The sequence below is a fragment of the Symphalangus syndactylus genome, chromosome 24 (genome assembly GCF_028878055.3).
Source record: "Symphalangus syndactylus isolate Jambi chromosome 24, NHGRI_mSymSyn1-v2.1_pri, whole genome shotgun sequence".
Classification (NCBI taxonomy): Eukaryota; Metazoa; Chordata; class Mammalia; order Primates; family Hylobatidae; genus Symphalangus; species Symphalangus syndactylus.
Window position 1 is genome coordinate 41532845 of NC_072446.2, and position 20930 is coordinate 41553774.

A 20930-nucleotide genomic window follows, 5' to 3' on the forward strand; every position below is an offset into this window, starting at 1 on the left:
AATTTAATTAACCAAGTTCCAAAACCCCCTTACAAGTGTTTATAAAAATTGTAAGATTCTTAAGCTGAATTTAAATGCTTAAGGAAGATTTGCAGTTTTAATAATGAGTATTTATTTTCATTATTGGTAGTAGCCCTGATTTATCTTTTTTAAAATTAAACCTTTTATTTCAAGATAGTTCAGATTCACAAGCAGTTTCAAGAAATAATACAGAGGGGCTGGCCATGGTGGCTCATGCCTGTAATCCGAGCACTTTGGGAGGCTGAGGCAGGTGGATCACCTGAGGTTAGGAGTTCCAGACCAGCCTGGCCAACATGGTGAAACCCCATCTCTACTAAAAATACAAAAATTAGCCAGGTGTGGTGGTGCACGCCTATAATCCCAGCTACTTGGGAGGCTGAGGCAGGGGAATCACTTGAACCTGGGAGTTGGAGGTTGCAGTGAGCTGAGATCACACCACTGCACTCCAGCCTGGGTAAGAAAGAGAGACTCTGTCTGAAAAAAAGGAAAGGAAAGGAGAGGGGAGGGGAGGGGAGGGGAGGGGAGGGGAGAGGAGGGGAAGGAAAAGGAAAAGAAAGGAAAGGAAAGGAAACAGAATGAGTCTATGTACCCTTTACCCAGTTTCTCCCAATGGCAACATCCTGCAAAAGTACAGTACAATATCACAACCAGGATATTGACATTAAGATGAGCAAGATATAGAACTTTTCCATAACCACAGGGATCCTGCCTGTCGCCTTCTACAACCACACCCACTTCCCTCCCCTTACCACCCCCCTCACAACTCTGTCCCTAACCCCTGCAATCACTAATCTGTTCTCCATTTCTATAATTTTGTGATTCCCAGAAGGTTATATAAATGGAATCATCCAGTATGTAACTGTTGGTATTGGCTTTTTTTTACCTGGCATAATTCTCTGGAGATTCATCCAAATTGTTGAATATATCAATAGTTCTTTCATGTTTATTGCTGTATAGTTTTCCATGGTATGGATGCACCATAGGTTGTTTAAACATTCACCCATTGAGGGATTTCAAGGTTGTTTCCAGTTTTGAGGTATTATGAACGAGGCTGCTATGAACATTCACATACTGGCTTTTGTGTGAATATAAGTTTTCATTTCTCTGGAATAAATGCCCAGAGTAAAACTGCTGGTCGGATTACTAGAAAGTGCATGTTTCATGTTGTTAGAAACTGCCACACTCGTTTTCAGAGAGGCTGCATCATTTTACCTTCCCACCAGCAACTGCGCACAATCTGATTTCTCCTCTTTGCTAGCATTTGGTGTTATCACTATTTTTTTTATTTTAGCCATTTCAGTAGGTGTGCAGTGATATCTCACTGTGGCTAAATTTGCATTACCCCAATGGCTAATGGTGTTGAACATCTTTTTAATGTGCTTATTTGACATCTGTATATCTGCTTTGGTGAAATGTCTCTTCATGTCTTTTTCCCATTGCCTAACTGAATTGTCTGTTTCACTGTTGAGTTTTTAGAGCTACTGATATATTTTACATAGTAGTCCTTTGTCAGATACATGGTTTGCAAATATTTTCTCCAAGTCTATAGCTTGTCTTTTCATCCTCTTAAAAAGGTCTTTCATAAGGCCAGGTGCAGTGGCTCTCACCTATAATCCCAGCACTTTGGGAGGCTGAGGTGGGCAGATTACTTGAGGTCACGAGTTCGAGACCAGCCTGTCTCTACTAAAAATAAAAAATTAGCCGGGCATGGTGGCGCATGCCTGCAGTCCCACCTACTCGAGAGGCTGAGGCAGGAGAATTGCTTGAACCCGGGAGGCAGAGTTTGCAGTGAGCTAAGATCACGCCACTGCACTCCAGCCTGGGCAACAAAGCGAGACTCCTTCTCAAAAAAAAAAAAAATCTTTCACAGAACAAAATTTTTAATTTTGATGCAGTCCAATTCATCTATTTTTCTTTTATGGGTCAAGCTTTTGGTGTGATACCTAAGAACTCTTCACTTGGCCCTAGGCCCCAACGATTTTTCTCTCCTGTTTTCTTCTAAAAGTTTTTCAGTTTCACATTTTACATTTAATTTCTATTTTATTTTATCTTGGAGCTAATTTTTATATTCATTGTTAAATCGTTTCTTTCTTTTTCTTTTTTTTTTTTTTTTTTTTTGCCTACGGATGTCCAATTGCTCCAGCACCACCCATGGAAAAGGCTTTCTTCCTCCACTGAATTGTTTTTCCACTTTCTGAAAAACCCATTGGGAATATTTGTATAGATTTATTCCCTTTTCCTCACTGGGAAGTGTTGGCAGTGTCCAGCAAGGAGCTGATCCTTCATTCCCTGCTTGGTGGTGCTGATTCCCCAACTGGGATAGTGCTGGGAGGGATGAGTGGGGAGGTCATCTAACCCCCACCTGGCAGAAGATGGTGCTCTGACTCTCTCTCTAGGGTAGTGTCAACAGAGTCCAGCAGTGACAAGACTTCATGAAGTGTCATGAGGTGGGACTCATCACCTCTGGGCTTCACTCCCCTCCCCCAGCCTACGTATGTCAGTAGTGCCTGGTGGGAGCCTGAGCCTCTATCCCCACCCAGCATCAGTGAGGTAAAATAAGGTAGTGAGATGCAGGGCAACTTGGCATTCTACTCTCCCATCTCCTTTCTGTGTTTCAGTGTTGCCCACAGGGGAGCTGATCTAACATCACTTACTCGGAGGCAATGAGGTGGTATGAGTGATTTTATACATAGGTGTATACATAAGTATGCTATATTGTCCATGAAGTTCATTTCAGGATACCAAAGAAATATTACAAAATATTTGTTATTAATTCTCACAACAATCCTATGCGATATCAGTGTCCCCATTTCACAAATGAGAAAACCAAGGCTCAGAGAGATGAATGATTTTTCCAAGTGAGTAAATGGCAGAGCCAAAATCTGACCCCATGTCTGCCTGAGCCTGACCTAAGGCCTCGGAACTCCCCTGTAAAGCATGATAACGATGTGGCAGAGATTATTCTATGATTTCACCAAACCTTGTTTTCTTTTCCTCCTGAAAAAACAGATGGACTACATTTCCCACCTTCCCTTGTGGTTAGCAGAGGCCATGTGGCTAAATTATGGCCTCTGAAACATGAGTAAGAGTAACATTTGTCACTTCAAATCTGGACCCCCCCCCAAAAAAAAATGCCCACATAATTGTCCATGTTCTTGTTCTCTCTCTTCCCTCTACGCCAGGTGGATGCAAAAGTATCCAGCAGAAGACTTCAAGACCTTACAAAATATCAGACCGACAAGGTCAAAGGAACCTGGATCCCTGAATGATCATGTGGAACAGAATCCCTCCTTCCTCAGATCCACAAATGTACTGAGGCATAAATGAGATATAAATTTCTATATCAATACTTGCAATTTGGGCATTGTTTATTACATCAGTTAGCCTACCCTAATATAAGTGGTGTCACCAAGAGCCAAGAGCAGCCACTCTATCCTGTCTCCAACCCCCACACCAGCTCCCAGGTGCCTCCACCCACCTGGTTGGACCCTAGTCAAAGTCTTCATTTTGCTTGTATGAAGGCTGTTGGTTTGTTGGACCGGAGGCAGAGTAGATGGCTTGGTTTCCTGCTTGGACTGCTGCCATGGAACATAATCCTACAAAATATACAATCAGTCACATAGCACCATGAGTTTATATCCCAGCTCCACCCTTTTCAGATATCTGTGACCTCAAGCAAGTGACTTGACCTCTCTGAGCCTCAATTTTCTCATCTGTAAAGTGGATCTAATAATAAAACCTACTTCTGTGGATTGGCGCAAGAATTCTGAGAGATATTTATGAAGCATGTGGTAAGTGCTCCATAAATGTTAGCTATCACTTTTTTTAATCAGCCAGCCAGAATTTACTAGGCACATCCAGGCTGTGAGGTGCTAAGAACTGTGAGAAACAGAAGGCATGGAAAAGATGCAAACATCCACCCTCAGGAAATCAGAGTAGCAATCAGATGAATAAGAGAGCAGCATAATATACCCTTACATTCTGATAAGACAGTGAGAGGAGAAAAATGAGGTTCTGAGGCTTGCTCTGGGTCCCACAGCAAAGTGTGACCCGGCTGGGACTGGAATTCGGATCTCTAGCCTATATCCGCAGAGCAGTCACGACCGTGAGAGTGGAGGGCAGGTGGACTGCAGGGCCAGCGAGCCTCCCACCCCAGCCCTAGTCCCCCAAGACTCACCGGAACCTGGAACTCCTGGACCGTAGAGTGAGTCCCAGAGTGCTTGGGTCTGGAAAGAGTTGGGAAGGGAAAGAACTTCCATTATCCCCAGCCCAAGGGGCAGCAAGCAGCAATTCGAAACAGGATTGGAGTCTCGAACCAGAAGCTGCAGTTTACCGGGGACCATAGCGCCGCGGGAGTGGGGCGGGGCCAAGGATGTGTGGGCGGGGAGAGGGCGGGGTCAGAAGACAGAGGGCCGACCTCAAGGCGAGGGCGGGACAGCGGCGGGGTGTGAAGTAAGCATGCACATTCCGCCTTTCTTCCAATTTTTTTTTTTTTAACCTACTTTTGTAAGACATGCGCCATTGGGGAAAATGGAAGAGAGGTTGCGAGTCTGTGAGACCCTGGTCTTCTAGAATAACTACTCGGCTTTTCCAACTTCCTTGTCTCAGTGTAGATAGCGCGGTAACTCAGGCCACTCAAACGTCCGGAGACCAGATGCTTTCGCCAGCGTCTCGGTCTCCAAGGAAACGCGACGCCGCCTACCGAGCGCCTAAAGGGACTAACCTCTCAAGGCAAAATCTAGTTCGGCCCGCTTTTCAATTTTCAAATTCCCTTCCGTTTGTTCTGCCCATAATCCTAAAATATTATATCATATTTCTCCATTATCATCAAACTTCCACCATTTCCTTCGCCATCTTCACTCTTGGCTAATGAGTTTGCTTCCAATTTTACTAAGAAAATTGTGGGAATCAGTAAACCCACAAGTTCACGGCATCATTTACTCGCCTACTTGCCTCCCTCCTGTAACTACGTATCAACTGCCTACTAATACCAATTCCTACATTTATGCACCGAATCCTATCCTCTCACGTTTTCTCAAAGATATTGGCCGAGCAGTTCTCCCCGTTTTTTCCTCCTCTTTTCTCTCTCCTTTGTATCATCAGTATACCAACATATTTTTAAATTTCTTCTATTTAAAAATATTGACCACAGCTGGACACGGTGGCTCATGCATATAAGCATGAGAGCACTTTGGGAGGCCAGAGGTGGGAAGATCGCTTGAGCTAGAAAGGTCCAGGCTGCAGTGAGCCATGATCCAGCCACTGCATTCCAGCCTGGTTGACAGAGCAAGACCCTGTCTCTAAATAAACAAACAAACCACTTCCCCTCCAGCCAGCTCCCATTTCTGCTTCATTTTAAAGCAAAACTCCTAGAGAGTTTTGCCTACTCTGTTTCCCACTTTTTTCCCTCCTCTCAATCAGGCTTTCACTCTCCACTGAAACTGCCCTCGTCAACATCATTGGTGACCTCCACTTTGCTAAACCCCATGGTCACTTCTAGGTCCTCCCCTTATTTGGCCTGTCTGCAGCATTTGACACAACAGATCACTCCCTCCCCTGAAACACTTTCTTAACTTAGTATCCAGGAAACCACTCTTGAGTTGCTTCCTGCCTCCTTTTCAGTCTCCTTTGTTGGTTCCTCCTCTTCTCCCTTTATTATTGTAGTATCCCAGGACTCAGTCCCAGCCCCATCCCTTCCAGTCTCATGGTTTTGAATACCATCTGTACTCAGATGCCTCTCAGACTCACGTCTCCAGCCTCCCCCTGAATTCCAGCCATATACATCCAACTGCCTGCTTGGGCCCCTGATAAGCAACTCTAATGTGCAATATTTTTCCAGAAACATTTTTCCCGAACTCAAAATGGGGCAACTCTGTTCTTGGAATCATCCTTAACTCATCTCTTATCCCACATCCATCAGCAGATCCTGTTGCAATAACTTCAACGTATATCTGGAATAGGACCACACACACACACACACACACACACACACACACCCCTCTTTCCTTTTGTACCCCAACTAAAGTACTAGCTCCCACCCTTGCCCTACACCAATTCTCTCTCTACACACCAGATTTGCTAGATACAGCATGGATTTAAAAGTGAATTCCAGTTTAAAAGATAATTGGGAGGGAGCAATAATTTTAAATCACTTAAACTTCAATAGGGGAACATTGCTATAGAACACCATGTCAGAGCTCCCAACCTTTTCTGCCTCTTAAAAATCACAGGAGAATGTGCTTAAATGCACTGTGGTAAATAGAAGCAGCTGCTAGGATAAAAAGCAATTAGCCCAGGTACTCTGGCTATTCAGGCCCCTCCTGGCTGACCCTAGAGCTGAGGGAATCACTATGTTGGGTACCCTCATTTGCAAAGCACACCATATGACAGCACTCTTGCTGGGAAACTCTGTACCAGGAAACCATCAAAAAGTAAAGGATAAAGGCCCGGCACGGTGGCTCACGCCTCTAATCTCAGCACTTTGGGAGGCTGAGGCAGATAGATCACCTGAGGTCAGAAGTTCGAGACAAGCCTGGCCAACATGATGAAACCCCATCTCTACTAAAAATACAAAATAGGATTAGCCGGGCATGATGGCACGCACCTGTAATCCCAGCTACTTGGGAGGCTGAGGCAGGAGAATTACTTGAAGCAGAGAGGCTGATGTTGCAGTGAGCCAAGATCACGCCACTGCATTCCAACCTCGACAACAATAACGAAACTCCATCTCAAAAAAAAAAAGTAAAAGATAGGAATACATGACAGATCCAAGTAGTGACTTACTCAACAGCCATTCCTCCCCGTCATCGCAGCTATTGGATCCTGATCTTGTCCATGTATGCACTTGCCTTAAGGGAGGCAGGCCCCTGGTCCAGCCCTAGTCCAAGTCCCAGCTCCAATAGTCATGACTGTCTGAGGCTGGGCTTGGTGGGCCAATTTCCCTTTCCAGTTAGAGGTCTAGTCATAGACACATGATGAAAGTCTGGCCAAGGAGACAGGATGAGAAATCTACTCAAAGGCTTTTGGGAAAGGTTTTCATCACACTTTTAAAAAAAGGCATTGCAGAAAAACATTCCTTCATCTGCTGGTAAACATTGTCATATCTGTGTGGGATTCCTGGAATCGTGGAACTGTGAGGGGAGTTGGCCAAAGAGGATATACTGTGAATGGTAGAGAGGAAAATGTAAAAACCTTCTTCCTTGATAGCACTATTGAGCCATTAAATTAACCAACCCTAGCCTGGCACAATAGTATGTGCCTATAATACCAGCTACTTGGGAAGCTGACGCAGGAGGATCTCTTGAGGCCAGGCATTTGAGATCAGTCTGGGCAACATAGTGAGACCACATCTCAGAAAAAAAAAATTGTTTTAATTAGCCAGAGGTGATGATGTGCACCTGTAGTCTCAGCTACTTGGGAGGCTGTGATGGGAGGATTGCTTGAGCCCATGAGTTTGAGACTGCAGTGAGCTATGATTGTGCCACTGCACACCAGTCTGGGCAACAGAGTAAGATTCTATCTCTAAAAGAAATTAATTAATTAAATTAACCTGTCACCTATCTAGAAATTACTTGAGATTAAATAAGAAATCACATTACTGGGTGAGCAAATTTGAGTTGAGTTTTCTGGTACTTGCAGACCAAAAGCATTTTACTGAAATCTACATCTGGAGGAACAACAAGATAGAAGTAACCTGGGTCCCTGACAACCTTGCAGGAGAGAGTCACCTACCTGTCCTTACTGCCTGCCAAATTCCGAGCTGCTTCATCAAAAAGAAATAAACCTCCACCTTGTCTGAGACCCTGTATTTGAGAGTCCCTTTGTTACAGTAGCTTAACCTGTACCTTGATTAATACAAAGAAGAGCTTGGCCACTGTCACACAGCCTTCCTCATCAGACATGCTGACCCAGCATGGACACCCACTGAGAGCTGCCTGTGCCCCACATCTCAGGTTCTTAACCAGTAATATTACTGCCTCCCACTTCAATTTTTTTTTTTGAGACAGAATTTCGCTCTTGTTGCCCAGACTGAGTGCAATGGCGTGATCTTGGCTCACCACAACTTCTGCCTCCCGGGTTCAAGTGATTCTCCTGCCTCAGCCTCCTGAGTAGCTGGGACTACAGGCATGCGCCACCACAACCGGCTAATTTTGTATTTTTAGTAGAGACGGGGTTTCTCCATGTTGGTCAGGCTGGTCTCAAACTCCTAACTTCAGGTGACCCACCTGCCTCCGCCCCCCAAAGTGCTGAGATTACAGGCATGAGCCACCACACCCAGCCCCACTTCAAATTTTAAAATAAATACACAAAAACATTTGCAAAAATGCTGCCATTTTAATCAAAGCCAAAACACACTTGAGGGGCCACTGACAATCACCTGTAACAAAGCTGTTGGAACTGGGATTGAATAAGATGGGGTCCATTTGCACTTACACCTGTTCAGGTGGAATTTCTGTGTTCATGAACACCTGATGGAACTTCCTGCCCCCCAGGATAGGTGGGCAAGATGAGCTGGCCTTTCCTTCCTGCACATGTGAGGTGATAAATGTGACAGAGGGCCTCTCAGGCCTGCTTGGCTCCAGGCTCAGCAATAGCAACCTGGGCTCTCTGATTCCATCAACATCTTGCTGAGAGGTGGACTAGGCTGAGCAGGCAGTCTCGGGCTTCCATCCATGTCATTTGATGTGCTGGCTTTGTGGCAAATGTGCACAGCATCCTAAACCCACAATCTCTACTGTTGTCACTGGGTAAGACGCTGTGGTTCTTGTGGAGACACCTGCTATACTTGACATAACAAGATCCTAGACATTCCTTCTTATCATCTGCACAGCACTCCAGAGCTGCCTGCTCTTCCACCCCAAGACCCCCCACTGAATTCACTGCTAGGCCCCAGCACCCTGTTGTCTTCCTGTTGTGCATGAATGCTGCTCTTCAGTTGTCCTTGTGCCCTCTTCCAATCCTATTCAGTTCTGATTGTGAGCACAACTTCATCCCGTAACTTGGAGATGGCCAGGCCAACCTTGACTTTGCTGTTAAACATGGCTTCATGGGGGCTGTGGCAGATAACCTCGTGGTAAGTTGAGTTTTTCATCATCTGAGTGAACTACAGACCCTGAAGCCAATGATGTGTGTCGTTGGTCTGCATCCAGGTAGTCAGCATGTAGTGTGTGTACTGGGTTGAATAGTATTTCCAAAAAATACATGCCATTCCCAGAACCTTATTTGGAAATAGAGTTGTTGCAGATGTAATTAGTTAAGACGAGGTCGTACTGGAGTAGGGTGGGCCCTTAAAAGACTGGTGCCATTATGAGAAGAGGAGAAGACACACAGAGGCAGACACAGTGAGAATGCCTTGTGACGACACAGGCAGAGATTAGAATGATGCGTCTACAAGCCAAGGAATGCTGGCAACACCAGAAGCTAAGGGAAAGGCATGGAACAGATTTTCCCCTAGAGCCTTCAGAGAGAGCACGGCCCTGCTGACACCTAGATTTCAGACTTCCAGCCTCTAGAACTGTGAGAGAAAAAATTCCTGTTGCTTTAAACCACTCAGTTTATAGCAGGGGTCCCCAACCTTTTTGGCACCAGGGACCGGTTTCATGGAAGACAATTTTTCCATGGACAGGGCTGGGGGGTGGTGGTTTCGGGATGAAACTGTTCCAGCTCAGATCATCAAATATTAATTTCTCATTAGGAGCATGCAACCTAGATCCCTCACACGTGCAGTTCACAATGGGGCTCCCACTCCTATGAGAATTTAATGCCACTGCTGATCTGACAGGAGGTAGAGCTTGGATGGTAATGCTCACTTGCCTGCCGCTCAACTTCTGCTGTGTGGCCCGGTTCCTAATGGGCAGACCCAGGAGTTGGGGACCCCTGGTTTATAGTATGTTCTTATAGCAGCCCTAGGAAACTAATAGAGTCTGCATGATGCCGTTGACTCCCACCACAGGGCTCTGACCCTGTTCATGAACCATCTTCAGCTGTGTTAGCTCCCCGACAATCTGGATGAATACCCTCAATGGTATCTGCAAGGCACTGGGGGCCCTGAACAGTGAAGATGTCCTACAGGATGTCCTCCTGGATGCACCTAGAGGTCAGAGTATATAAGACAAACTTGGTCAAGTGGTCCTGAAGAGCCAGAATAAATGTGCATAGCCTGGCAGGATTTGCTTGCATGCTGATAAACTAGACTTGGTATCTGCTGCTGAGCACCTTGGAAACCAATCATCTTGGACATCAAGCCACAGTTAACAGGACATCGAGCCACAGTTACCAAGGTGCTCCTTTGCTGGCAGAGTCTGCAGTGTCAGGTAGAAGCCGCTGCTATCACAGCAGATGTTCTTGCAACTGTGCTCCAGCTCCTTCCCCATGCACATGCACCTGCCATGTCTAGTGCCAAGAAGGGTCTCAGAAAAAATGTCAAAGAGTTTATCCACATGGATATAATACTGGACTTCTGATGATGTCTCCTTCACAGACTCCACCAGCTTCTCATTCCCAGTGGGTTGGGATGATGTTGATCCAGGCCAGATGCTGACAGTCAAGTGCCTCCTTCTTCCCTTGGCCTCAGCCTCCTTCTGTCTCCTGGGTCAACTGGCTCTACTTCCCTTTGGTGGAGATTGCAATTTGTGGACTTGCTTTCTAACAGCTATTGCAAGTAGCCAAGGAACAACACACACATGTGGCCCCACTGCATCCTGGCCTTGGAAAGGCCAGTATCTCCTCCCTCTGGACATGATCACAATGCCAGATAGTAGGCATCCAGAGGTAGATTTGCAGCCCAAGGAGTGGAGACACCCTTGCTAATGGCATACTATTGAGTGGGAAAGAAATCAGTGAGAAGTGGCAACACTCACAAAAGACAATTCCAGTGAAAAGGAACAGAATACTGTGGCTCAAACATGAGTCAGGATTCTAATCCTAGCTTACCCTTAAATTGCTCCACCTCTCTGAACCTCAATTTATTCATCAGTAAAATAGGAACAATAATGCTTACTTTACTGGTTTGTTTTAAAGCTTAACTAGGCCGGTTATGGTGGCTCATATCTGTAATCTGAGAACTTTGGGAGGCCAAGGCAGGAGGATTTGCTTGAGGCCAGGAGTTTTAGACCAGCCTGGGCAACATAGAGAGACCCCTTCTCTATAAAAAATAAAAAAATTAGCTGGCCATTGCGGCACAAGCCTGTAGTCCAAGCTACTCATGAGGCTGAGGCAGGAGGATCACTTGAGCCCAGGAGGTTGAGGCTTCAGTGAGCCATGATCACACCACTGCACTCCAGCCTTGGTGACAGAGCAAGACCCTGAAATAAATAAATAAATAAATAAATAAATAAATAAATAAATAAATAATCTTAACTAACACTATCTTAGCAGAGATTGCTAATACCCTCCCACATCCACTCTACACTTCTGTAGTATTAGAATTTTTATTGGGCACATGGGCTGCCCATCTAAAGACCTCATTTCTTGGCCAGACGCAGTGGTTCATGCCTGTAATCCCAGCACTTTGGGAGGTCAAGGCAGGCAGATCACCTGAGGTCAGGAGTTCAAGACCAGCCCAGCCAACATGACAAAAGCCCGTCTCTACTAAAAACACAAAACTTAGCTGGGCGTGGTGGGCACCTGTAATCCCAGCTACTCGGGAGGCTGAGGCAGGAGAATCACTTGAACCTGGGAGGCGGAGGTTGCAGTGAGCCGAGATCATGCCACTGCATTCCAACCTGGGCTACAGAGAAAGACTCCTTCTCAAACAAATAACATAACATAACATAACATAACATAACATAACATAACATAACATAACAAACAACATAACATAACAAACTAAAATAAAATAAAATATAAAATAAAATAAAATAAATAAAATAAAATAAAATAAAAACCTAATTTTCCGGCCTCCCTTGCAACTAAGGTGGCTGCATGGCTAGGTTTTAGCAAATATGATGTGAGTAGAAGAAATGTGTGCAAGTTCTTGGTCATGCCCTTAAAAGCAAAGGAGCCTAGCTTGTGTGCTAATACAACCACAAATGCAAGTTGTCAATAAATAGTAACCTTAATGTAGGCATTATCTCCATTTTATAGACACAAGGCAGAACTGTATAAGTGGCTAAGCATATAAGCCTTGGAGTCCGCTTGACGTGGATCACTAAGCCACTACTAGCTTTGTGACACTGTGACATTGGGCAACTCAATCTACCTCTCTCAGCCTAGTTCCCTCATCTGTGAATATGAGCAATAATTCTAACCTCATAGGTTTGTTTCTGTATTGCTTTCCAAAACCTACTTCTTCTTTCAAGGTCCATCTCAAATCATGCCTCCATCTCCTGACTTTCTAATGGTCACTTCAAAAATAATGCAAATCCAAAAGTGCATTATTAAGAACTTGGACTGAGATGCAGATAGGCGTGACCAAGTTCTAGTCAATGGAACATAGGCGGAAGTGCAACATCTGCAAATGTCCTTATAGAGGAAGTGGAGGAGACATGTCTTTCTCTTCCACTTGTTCCTTTCAGCTGCTGGAATGGAATCTCATAGTTGGAACTCAGCAGCCATTTGGGCCATTAAATATTGTCGGAAATGTAGGTCATATATGGCAGAACATAAAGATAGAAGGAGCGTGGATCCCTGACACTATGCAGCCATGATATTAGCTCTGAGCTGTCTACCTCCAGACTTATTCTATGAGAGAAAAAATAAACCTCATTTGCATATGTTACCATTATTCTAGAATTTTCTGTTATTTAGCTATTCCCAACTAGCATTAGTGAGTTTCTCTTCTTTTTTAAGACAGGGTTTCTCTCGATCTGTTGCCCAGGATAGCGTGGAGTGATCACAGCTCACTGCACTCACTGCGGCCTCAACCTCCTGGGCTCAAGCGATCCTCCCACCTCAGCCTTCCTAGTAGTTGGGACTATAGGTGGTGCCCCATCACGGCTGGCTAATGTTTTTTTATTATTTTTGGTATAGATGGGGTTTCGCCATGTTGCCCAGGCTGATCTACAAACTCCTGGACTCAATTGATCTGCCCGCCTCAGCCACCCAAAATGCTAAGATAACAGGCGTGAGCCACTGCGCTGAGCCAAGTTTCTTAACAATTCAAAAATAAAAAATCAGCTGCCATTTACTAAGTGCTTACAGAACACTGGGCAATTGTGTTTTCTTTTCTTTTTTCTTTTCTTTTCTTTTTTTCTTTTTTTAAACAGGGTCTCACTCTGTTACCCAGGCTGGAATACAATGGCAGGATCACAGCTCACTGCAGCCTCAACCTCCCAGGCTCAAGTTATCCTCCTACCTCAGCCTACAGAGTAGCAGGAACTATAGGTACATGCCACCATACCTGGCTAATTTTTAAAATTTTTTGTAGAGATGAGGTCTCACTATGTTGCCCAGGGTGGTCGAGAACTCCTGGGCTTAAACGATCCTCCCACCTTGGCATCCCAAAGTGCTGGGCTTACTGGCACGAGCCACCTCACCAGGTCAGTTGTGTTGTCTTCACAGCAATTGTCTGTGAAGACAGAGAGCAAGACATGCCCCAGTTATCAAAGACCTCACAGATGCTTCTGAGACAAATCCCTTCACCTCTTTGAGCCTCAGTTACCTCCTTTGTAAAGTGAGGATAATTGTGCTTAAGCCAAAGATGGCAAACTAGTTTCAGGCCCATTCTGCACACATTTGTCTGTTCTGTTATTTTTTAACTAGAATGACTGAGCCAGGCATATTCTAAGCAGTTTACATGATAGTGACTTGGAGAACAGGTGAGAGTGGTCAGATTGGGGATATATTTTGGAAGAATTGCCATCAGGATTTGCCAAAAGAATGGATGTCAGGTTTGAGGGAAGAAAAGGAGATAGAAATGCTAAAAAGGAACACGGGTGGAAGCCAGCGCACTAAAGACAGAAGAACATAGAGAAGAGGCCTCACAAGAGAGACTCTAGACCCTCACGTGTTCAAGCCGCTGAGCTCAGGCCTTGTTCCAGGCAGCCAAACACTGGATTTCCGATCTCTCTTAGAAAAGCAGACATCTGGCAACACTGGGCCTGTGTCCCTCTGTGACAATAATCTGCCAGAAATGAATAAAGGCTGCTCTCTTCATATGGCCTCAGTGCCCATCCGGACTGCTTTCCTTGCAGGATACCTGCCTGGCTCCTGTAGCTCCTGATGTAATAATCTCTGCAAAATTCGACCTGGAAAAAATGAAACTGACCAAAAGGATGGCCCTACACATACCAATGAAATCTTACAATAGAATAAGATATGGTTAGTAAAATTGGACATGGAGCCAGAACCTAATCCGCAAGTCAAATATTTTCAAAATACAAACAGATGCCTTTAAAGTCCTACACAAAACAAAAATGCTCAAAATACGTTGATTATATGAAAGTTCTTGACTAGTGCAGTAAGACAAGAAAAAGTATAAGATCTGAAAAAAGAGACGAAACCTTCATTATTCACAGACAATATGATTGGCAATACAGAAAAGTAAAGAGATTCCCAAAACCCCTGGAAATTTTTTAAGGTTTCAACTTTGTTGCCAAATATGGGATCAGTACACAAAATTCAATCGTGTTTCCTCTAAAGGACACCAACAAACAATATGTAACTTCTGATTTACAATAATTTCATTTACAATAGCAGTCAAACCATGTGGTACCTTGGAATAAATCCCCAAAAGTATGTAAGACCTTTATGAAGAAAACTATAATATTTTATTAAAATTCATAAAATATGGCCTAAATAAGTGAGAAATCAAGTGGGGTCATTAATGGAAAGACTCGGTGTTATAAAGCGGCAATTCTGTACAAATGCAATGCAACTCCAATTAAGATCTCATAGTTTCCTGGAACTTAGTAGGCAGGTTGTGAAATTTATATGGAGGTTCCAAACATAGCTGAGACCATCTTAAAGAAGACGAAAGAGAGAAAAGAATGTTTCCCATAAAAGAAGAAACTGGAGTTCAGATTTCTCTTTGGAAACTGAAAGATCCGCCCACAGTGGACCCTCACTTCTGGAGAGGAATAATCAGCTACAGTTGATTAGCAGTTGCCCCTTCAGATAGAACACTCGATCTCCAGTTCACCCAGTATATCTTCTACTTAAGGCACCTGCCTGACCCTTGCAGATATTTGATTATGTGATAGTTACCTGGAGTGAGGGCTTAAGGTAAGAGGAATGGAACAGATTGTTTAAAATACATATATTGTTTGGTCGTGTAAGTATTCTCCTCATGGTGAAACTTGATCAGGCAAGTGGAAAGAATAACAGAGAAATATGTGAATCTAAGACATTGATGTTTCTGGTAATGGTGAAGTTCTGAGTATGATCATGGGAATGCGTGGCTGAGAAGGGATGAAGGAAAGGGTGTCTGAGGATATAAAGTGAGAGGACTGGAAAGTGCAAACGGCCCAAGAGTCAGTGGCTCCCCTGAGACCAATACCAGGAGTTGGGGTGAAGGGAATCTGCCTGTTAACAAGGTTTCCTAGAGTCTGATGCACAGTTCTTGATCCACAGCGCCAGAAATAAAGTGGTTAAATAAATATAAGCTACCGGCCGGGCGCGGTGGCTCATGCCTGTAATCCCAGCAACTTGGGAGGCGGAGGCGGGCGATCACGAGGTCAGGAGATCGAGACAATCCTGGCTAACACGGTGAAATTCCGTCTCTACTAAAAATACAAAAACTTAGCCAAGCGTGGTGGCAGGCGCCTGTAGTCCCAGCTGCTCGGGAGGCTGAGGCAGGAGAATGGCGTGAACCTGGGAGGCGGAGATCGCAGTGAGCCGAGATTGAGCCACTGCACTCCAGCCTGGGCGACAGACCAAGAGTCTGTCTCAAAAAAAAAAAAAAAAAGAAGAAGAAAGAAAAGAGACAAAGAGAAAGAAAGAAAGAAAGAAAGAAAGAAAGAAAGAAAGAAAGAAAGAAAGAGAAAGAAAGAAAGAGAGAGAGAGAGAGAGAAAGAAAGGAAGGAAGGAAAGCTACCTATACGTGGGGCTGCCTATTAACTCCGCCAACTGACTTAACTCCTGCCTCTTTATCTGTAAAATGGGCATAATTACAGCATCGTTTTTGGAAGATTCCAAGTAATAAAGTCTGAGGTGTGCTTAACACAGTACTGGGAAGTTAAGAAGCAATCACACTCCATCCTAAATACGACGGAAGTCTTCAAAAAAAATAAAAATAATGCAATATGACTTACTTGGAAATGTATCAAAAAATAAAGACCGATGAATGGATCGAGGCGTAGTGTGATAAAATAGAGTAAAATTTTAATGATAAAAAGTTAATGGTTAAATGTTCACTGTAAAACTTTCAACTTTTCTTCTTGAAAATGTGCATAATCCGACGTGGGAAAAAAATAATGCATTGCAGTCAGTTCTGGGGAAAGGGAAAGCTAAGTTTTAAGTTTGCTATTGCTTTTGCTTTTTTAACAGAAAAGGTACAAAAAAGAAAACAAAATGGGAGAGATGTTCCTGAACTCCGTCCCGCCTGTGGGCCGTTAGCAAAGCTGCTAGCATGAAATCATCGAGCACCGCTTGCGAAATGCCAAATCCTCGAGAGCGAGGCCGGAGGCTGCCAAACCCGCGCTGAGGAAAGGGACGCCTCCCGGCGCCCCATCCCGCTGCGGACGGAGGTGAGTTTGGAGCGAGCGCTGGCGGAAGAGAGGCTCAGCGCAGGGGGCGCAGAGCCGGCGCTGGCCAATATGCGCCGCATGTGATACCTTTGAGGGAGCGGCGGGGGAGGGTAGCGTCAAATTTCAAAAAAAAAAACAAACCCACACAACCCCGGCGGGCGGGCGCGCGCGATGGGCGCCCTTTGGCTGCGGGAGCGAGTGGAGGATGCTGGGAAGGAGGTAAAATGGCCACCGGCGGCGGCGCAGAGGAAGAGAGGAAACGGGGGCGGCCGCAGCTTCTGCCCCCCGCGCGGCCCGCGGCCCGGGGCGAGGAGGCCGACGGCGGCCGCGAGAAGATGGGCTGGGCCCAGGTGGTAAAGAATCTAGCCGAGAAGAAGGGCGAGTTCCGCGAGCCGCGGCCGCCGCGGCGGGAGGAGGAAAGCGGGGGCAGTGGAGGGAGCGCCGGACTCGGCGGCCCCGCGGGCCTGGCGGCGCCGGACCTCGGCGACTTCCCACCGGCTGGCCGCGGGGACCCGAAGGGCCGCCGGAGAGATCCGGCCGGCGAGGCGGCGGACCCCCGCAAAAAGAAGGGCGCTGCCGAGGCGGGCAGGAGGAAGAAGACCGAGACGGCGGCGGCCGCCATGGCGACCCCGGCCAGGCCCGGCGAAGCCGAGGACGCGGCCGAGCGGCCCCTCCAGGACGAGCCGGCGGCTGCGGCGGCGGCGGCAGGCCCGGGCAAGGGTCGCTTCCTTGTCCGCATCTGTTTCCAGGGAGACGAGGGCGCCTGCCCGACCCGGGACTTCGTGGTAGGAGCGCTTATCCTGCGCTCCATCGGCATGGACCCGAGCGACATCTACGCGGTCATCCAGATCCCCGGCAGCCGCGAATTCGACGTGAGCTTCCGCTCGGCGGAGAAGCTGGCCCTGTTCCTGCGCGTCTACGAGGAGAAGCGGGAGCAGGAGGACTGCTGGGAGAACTTTGTGGTGCTGGGGCGGAGCAAGTCCAGCTTGAAGACGCTCTTCATCCTCTTCCGGAACGAGACGGTGGACGTGGAGGACATTGTGACTTGGCTCAAGCGCCACTGCGACGTGCTGGCCGTGCCGGTGAAAGTGACCGACAGGTTTGGGATCTGGACCGGGGAGTACAAATGCGAGATCGAGCTGCGCCAGGGGGAGGGCGGGGTCAGGCACTTGCCAGGGGCCTTCTTCCTGGGGGCCGAGAGGGGCTACAGCTGGTACAAGGGGCAGCCCAAGACATGCTTTAAATGTGGTTCCCGGACCCACATGAGCGGCAGCTGCACGCAGGACAGGTGCTTCAGGTGCGGGGAGGAGGGGCACCTGAGCCCTTACTGCCGGAAGGGCATCGTGTGCAACCTCTGTGGGAAGCGAGGACACGCCTTTGCCCAGTGTCCCAAAGCAGTTCACAATTCCGTGGCAGCTCAGCTAACCGGCGTGGCCGGGCACTAAACACCCGCCTGCCTGCCAGGGTGAACACACAGCCAGCTTACCCCTCTTAAGTGCCAAAACTTTTTTTTAAACCATTTTTTATCGTTTTTGAAGGAGATCTTTTTAAAACCTACAAGAGACATCTCTCTATGCCTTCTTAAACCGAGTTTACTCCATTTCAGCCTGTTCTGAATTGGTGACTCTGTCACCAATAACGACTGCGGAGAACTGTAGCGTGCAGATGTGTTGCCCCTCCCTTTTAAAATTTTATTTTCGTTTTTCTATTGGGTATTTGTTTTGTTTCTTGTACTTTTTCTCTCTCTCCCTGCCCCCCTCCCGCCCCCCCCCCCCCCCCGCCCCATACCTTGTCTTCCCCTGGATTTTCACCCTTTGGGCTGCCTTGCTCATCTTTATGCCCCAGCACTAGGTACGGGGCCCAACACGTGGTAGGCACTCCATCAGTGTTTGCTGAATTGAAAACATTGTTGACTGTGGCTTCTATCAGAGTGTCTACCTTTTGCAGCTCTTCCCCTCCCTCATTTAATTTGCTGCTTTTAATCTACGTGGTCTGAGAATTTGTGAAACCAGTGTTGTTAGAAGTGTATATAATCTGAATCAATAAGCTCTGAATGGTGGCCAAGGGCCTCTCTTATGGCACAAAAATGCATGGACTTCATGACAGCTCTTTTGGTGGCTCAGAAGCCATTTTTCATAGAATCATGGAATCTAGAATATTCCTGCTGGAAAGAACCTGAGAGTTGGTTTGGACCAATTCCCTGGTTTTCCAGCAGATGAAACAGGCCCAAAGAGGTTAAATGACTGGGTGAAAATCACATAGCTGTCTGGTGCCAGAGCCAGCCTATAGTAGAGTCCCCTGACCCCAAGCCCGGTGCTCATTCCACTACCTCTCACACTTCACAACAATTTCCTCAACACTTGAGGGCCCAGAAAGTCTGATCTCTCCAGAATGATGAGCCCAGAGGAATGCTGAGAAATCATCTGGAGGAGGGAGCAGAAAGAGAAGGTTTTTAAGGAGGGGCTTCTGAATACTTGGGAGATACGGAACGGACCAAGGAACACACTCCAGGGTGCATTCGTTGCTCCCTGGGGCACCACTTCTGGATTAAAGTGTGCCAGGTCCTTTGGAGGCCCTACCCCTTCCCCATTCATTGCCACCAGTGAGAAATGGGGGTGCCCCTGTGTAAAGAAACCTACCAAAGGTTTACATTTGCACCTTAGCCTCAATAGCTAGGAACCCTAGAGAAGCAGCTAGCTGGAGCTCATCTGCGACTCCTGACTCTCAGGAGAAAGATGGATTTTAACCCAAAATTATGAGTGAGCTGTTAACTCTAAAATGTACTTGGGAGATAGGCCAAGCGAGAGGTCATGGGGCCAACTAAGTGTTATCAAGTAGAAAAGACAGTACACTGCTTTTCTTTTAGTGTTTGCTTTTCCTTTGCTATATGTTTTGCTATTTCCTTGTGGCTTAGAATGTAAAATTGATTGTTAAAAGTTTTGTTCTGAATAAATATTTATCTTTTGTATTGCTAAAACTGGTGCACTATTTCCTTTCAAAGTGTTAGATGCACAGTTACCCAGCTCCAGACCGTATTTCAATTCCACTTCCCCTACACTCCATTTGTTTACCTTGCTAAATACATTTCCCACCCCTGGAGGCAACACTTAGCACCTACTACGTTGTGCCGGTCCCTTTGCATCACAATCAGTTAGCACACTGTTAAAACGGGTTTTAAGTCCTAACACAGCTCCAAGAAATCAGAATCACTGTTAGAGGAAGTGAAACATTTTAGTTAATCATCCTCAAGCAATTCTGATGGGCAGCTAGGTTTGAGACCAGAGTGTAAGATGTGTGAGCTGAACCCTGCCCTCAGGGAGATTACAGACCTGTGGGAAAGAGAGGTGGTTTGCCAGCTTCCTTGTCTTTCTGTTATTGTAAGCGCCGTGGATGGGATGCAAAATATTCTTGGGTTCTGGGAAAATGCCATTTCTTCCAGCTGGTGAAAAAGCGGGTTCCAGGGCGCTGACTTCTCCAAGTTGGCCCCCACTGGAGACTGGGCCTGCAGGCAGAATAGTGTCAAGGTCTCTGGACTTCAGGTCCAGTACCCTGCAGACCCCAGATACAACCCTCTGATGGATTTTCCAGCTGGTGATGTTAGGATGATCTGATCCTAAGAGTTAAACGTTCCCAGTATATTGACTCTCTGACTCAATGATTTGAGGATATTTCCAGAGCTGATCTGGAGTTGGGACCTGGTAGGCTCTTGGGAATCCTGTCTTTCAGAGCCAGTTCAACCCCTCTCCTTGTCTCCCAAAGCAAGCAGACTCTCCCCTCCCTCCCATCCCTCTTTCCCGTCTTTGCCAGCAGTTTCTCTCTCACAGAGCTGGAGGCCAGGGGCCAGGAGAAAGCCTGCATTCACCATACTCTCCACGCCGTTCCTCAAAGCAGGCACTGTGCCAGGGAGCCTCCTTGAAGGAACTTTCCCTCTCCTGGCCCCATCCCCCCACTCTCCAGGAGGGAGGAGAGGAAGAAACTGTTTCCCTGCCCATCCCCCACAGGATCTGCTTCAAGGCCTCCTGCCTGGTGGCCCAGGGACAGCCAGGGGCTGGAGCTGAACAAACCTCCCCCAGCTTCCTTTCCTGATCAAGCAGCCCTCAAATTACAATTCTTCACTGTTTTGGGGCTCCTGGAAAGTGTGCAGAGATGCCCGGACTGAGGCTGGTTGACTAGAGGACATTGATTCAACTTCAACAAATACGGAGGGCATTAGAGCTGGGCCCTATGCAAGGCCCTCTGCATAGGTTGCCTTGAACAAGACAGTGCACTTACAGTGGAAGGTAC

The 20930-nt window shown here is 46.5% G+C and overlaps 2 protein-coding genes across 5 annotated transcripts in view; one reads left to right on the forward strand and one right to left on the reverse strand.

Annotated features, from left to right (window-relative positions):
• Nucleotides 1–20930, reverse strand: part of C24H20orf96 (chromosome 24 C20orf96 homolog) — a 46957-nt gene that overhangs the window by 16767 nt on the left and 9260 nt on the right. For 2 of the 4 annotated variants that reach the window (XM_055265666.2, XM_055265664.2), the window contains exons 1-3: nucleotides 4524–4690; nucleotides 4199–4247; nucleotides 3500–3617 (exon numbers count right to left, since the gene is read on the reverse strand). In XM_055265666.2, coding sequence (XP_055121641.1) covers nucleotides 3500–3617; nucleotides 4199–4247; nucleotides 4524–4543 — 187 coding nt within the window. In that variant the 5' untranslated portion in view covers nucleotides 4544–4690. Of the gene's footprint in view, nucleotides 1–3499; nucleotides 3618–4198; nucleotides 4248–4519; nucleotides 4691–20930 lie in introns of those variants that run through there. The other 2 variants (XM_055265665.2, XM_055265667.2) reach the window with 2 other exon arrangements.
• ZCCHC3 (zinc finger CCHC-type containing 3) lies at nucleotides 13226–19623 on the forward strand. Its single transcript, XM_055265663.2, has one exon. It carries the CDS (start codon nucleotides 16871–16873, stop codon nucleotides 18089–18091), a length of 1221 nt encoding a protein of 406 aa, XP_055121638.1. The 5' UTR covers nucleotides 13226–16870; the 3' UTR covers nucleotides 18092–19623.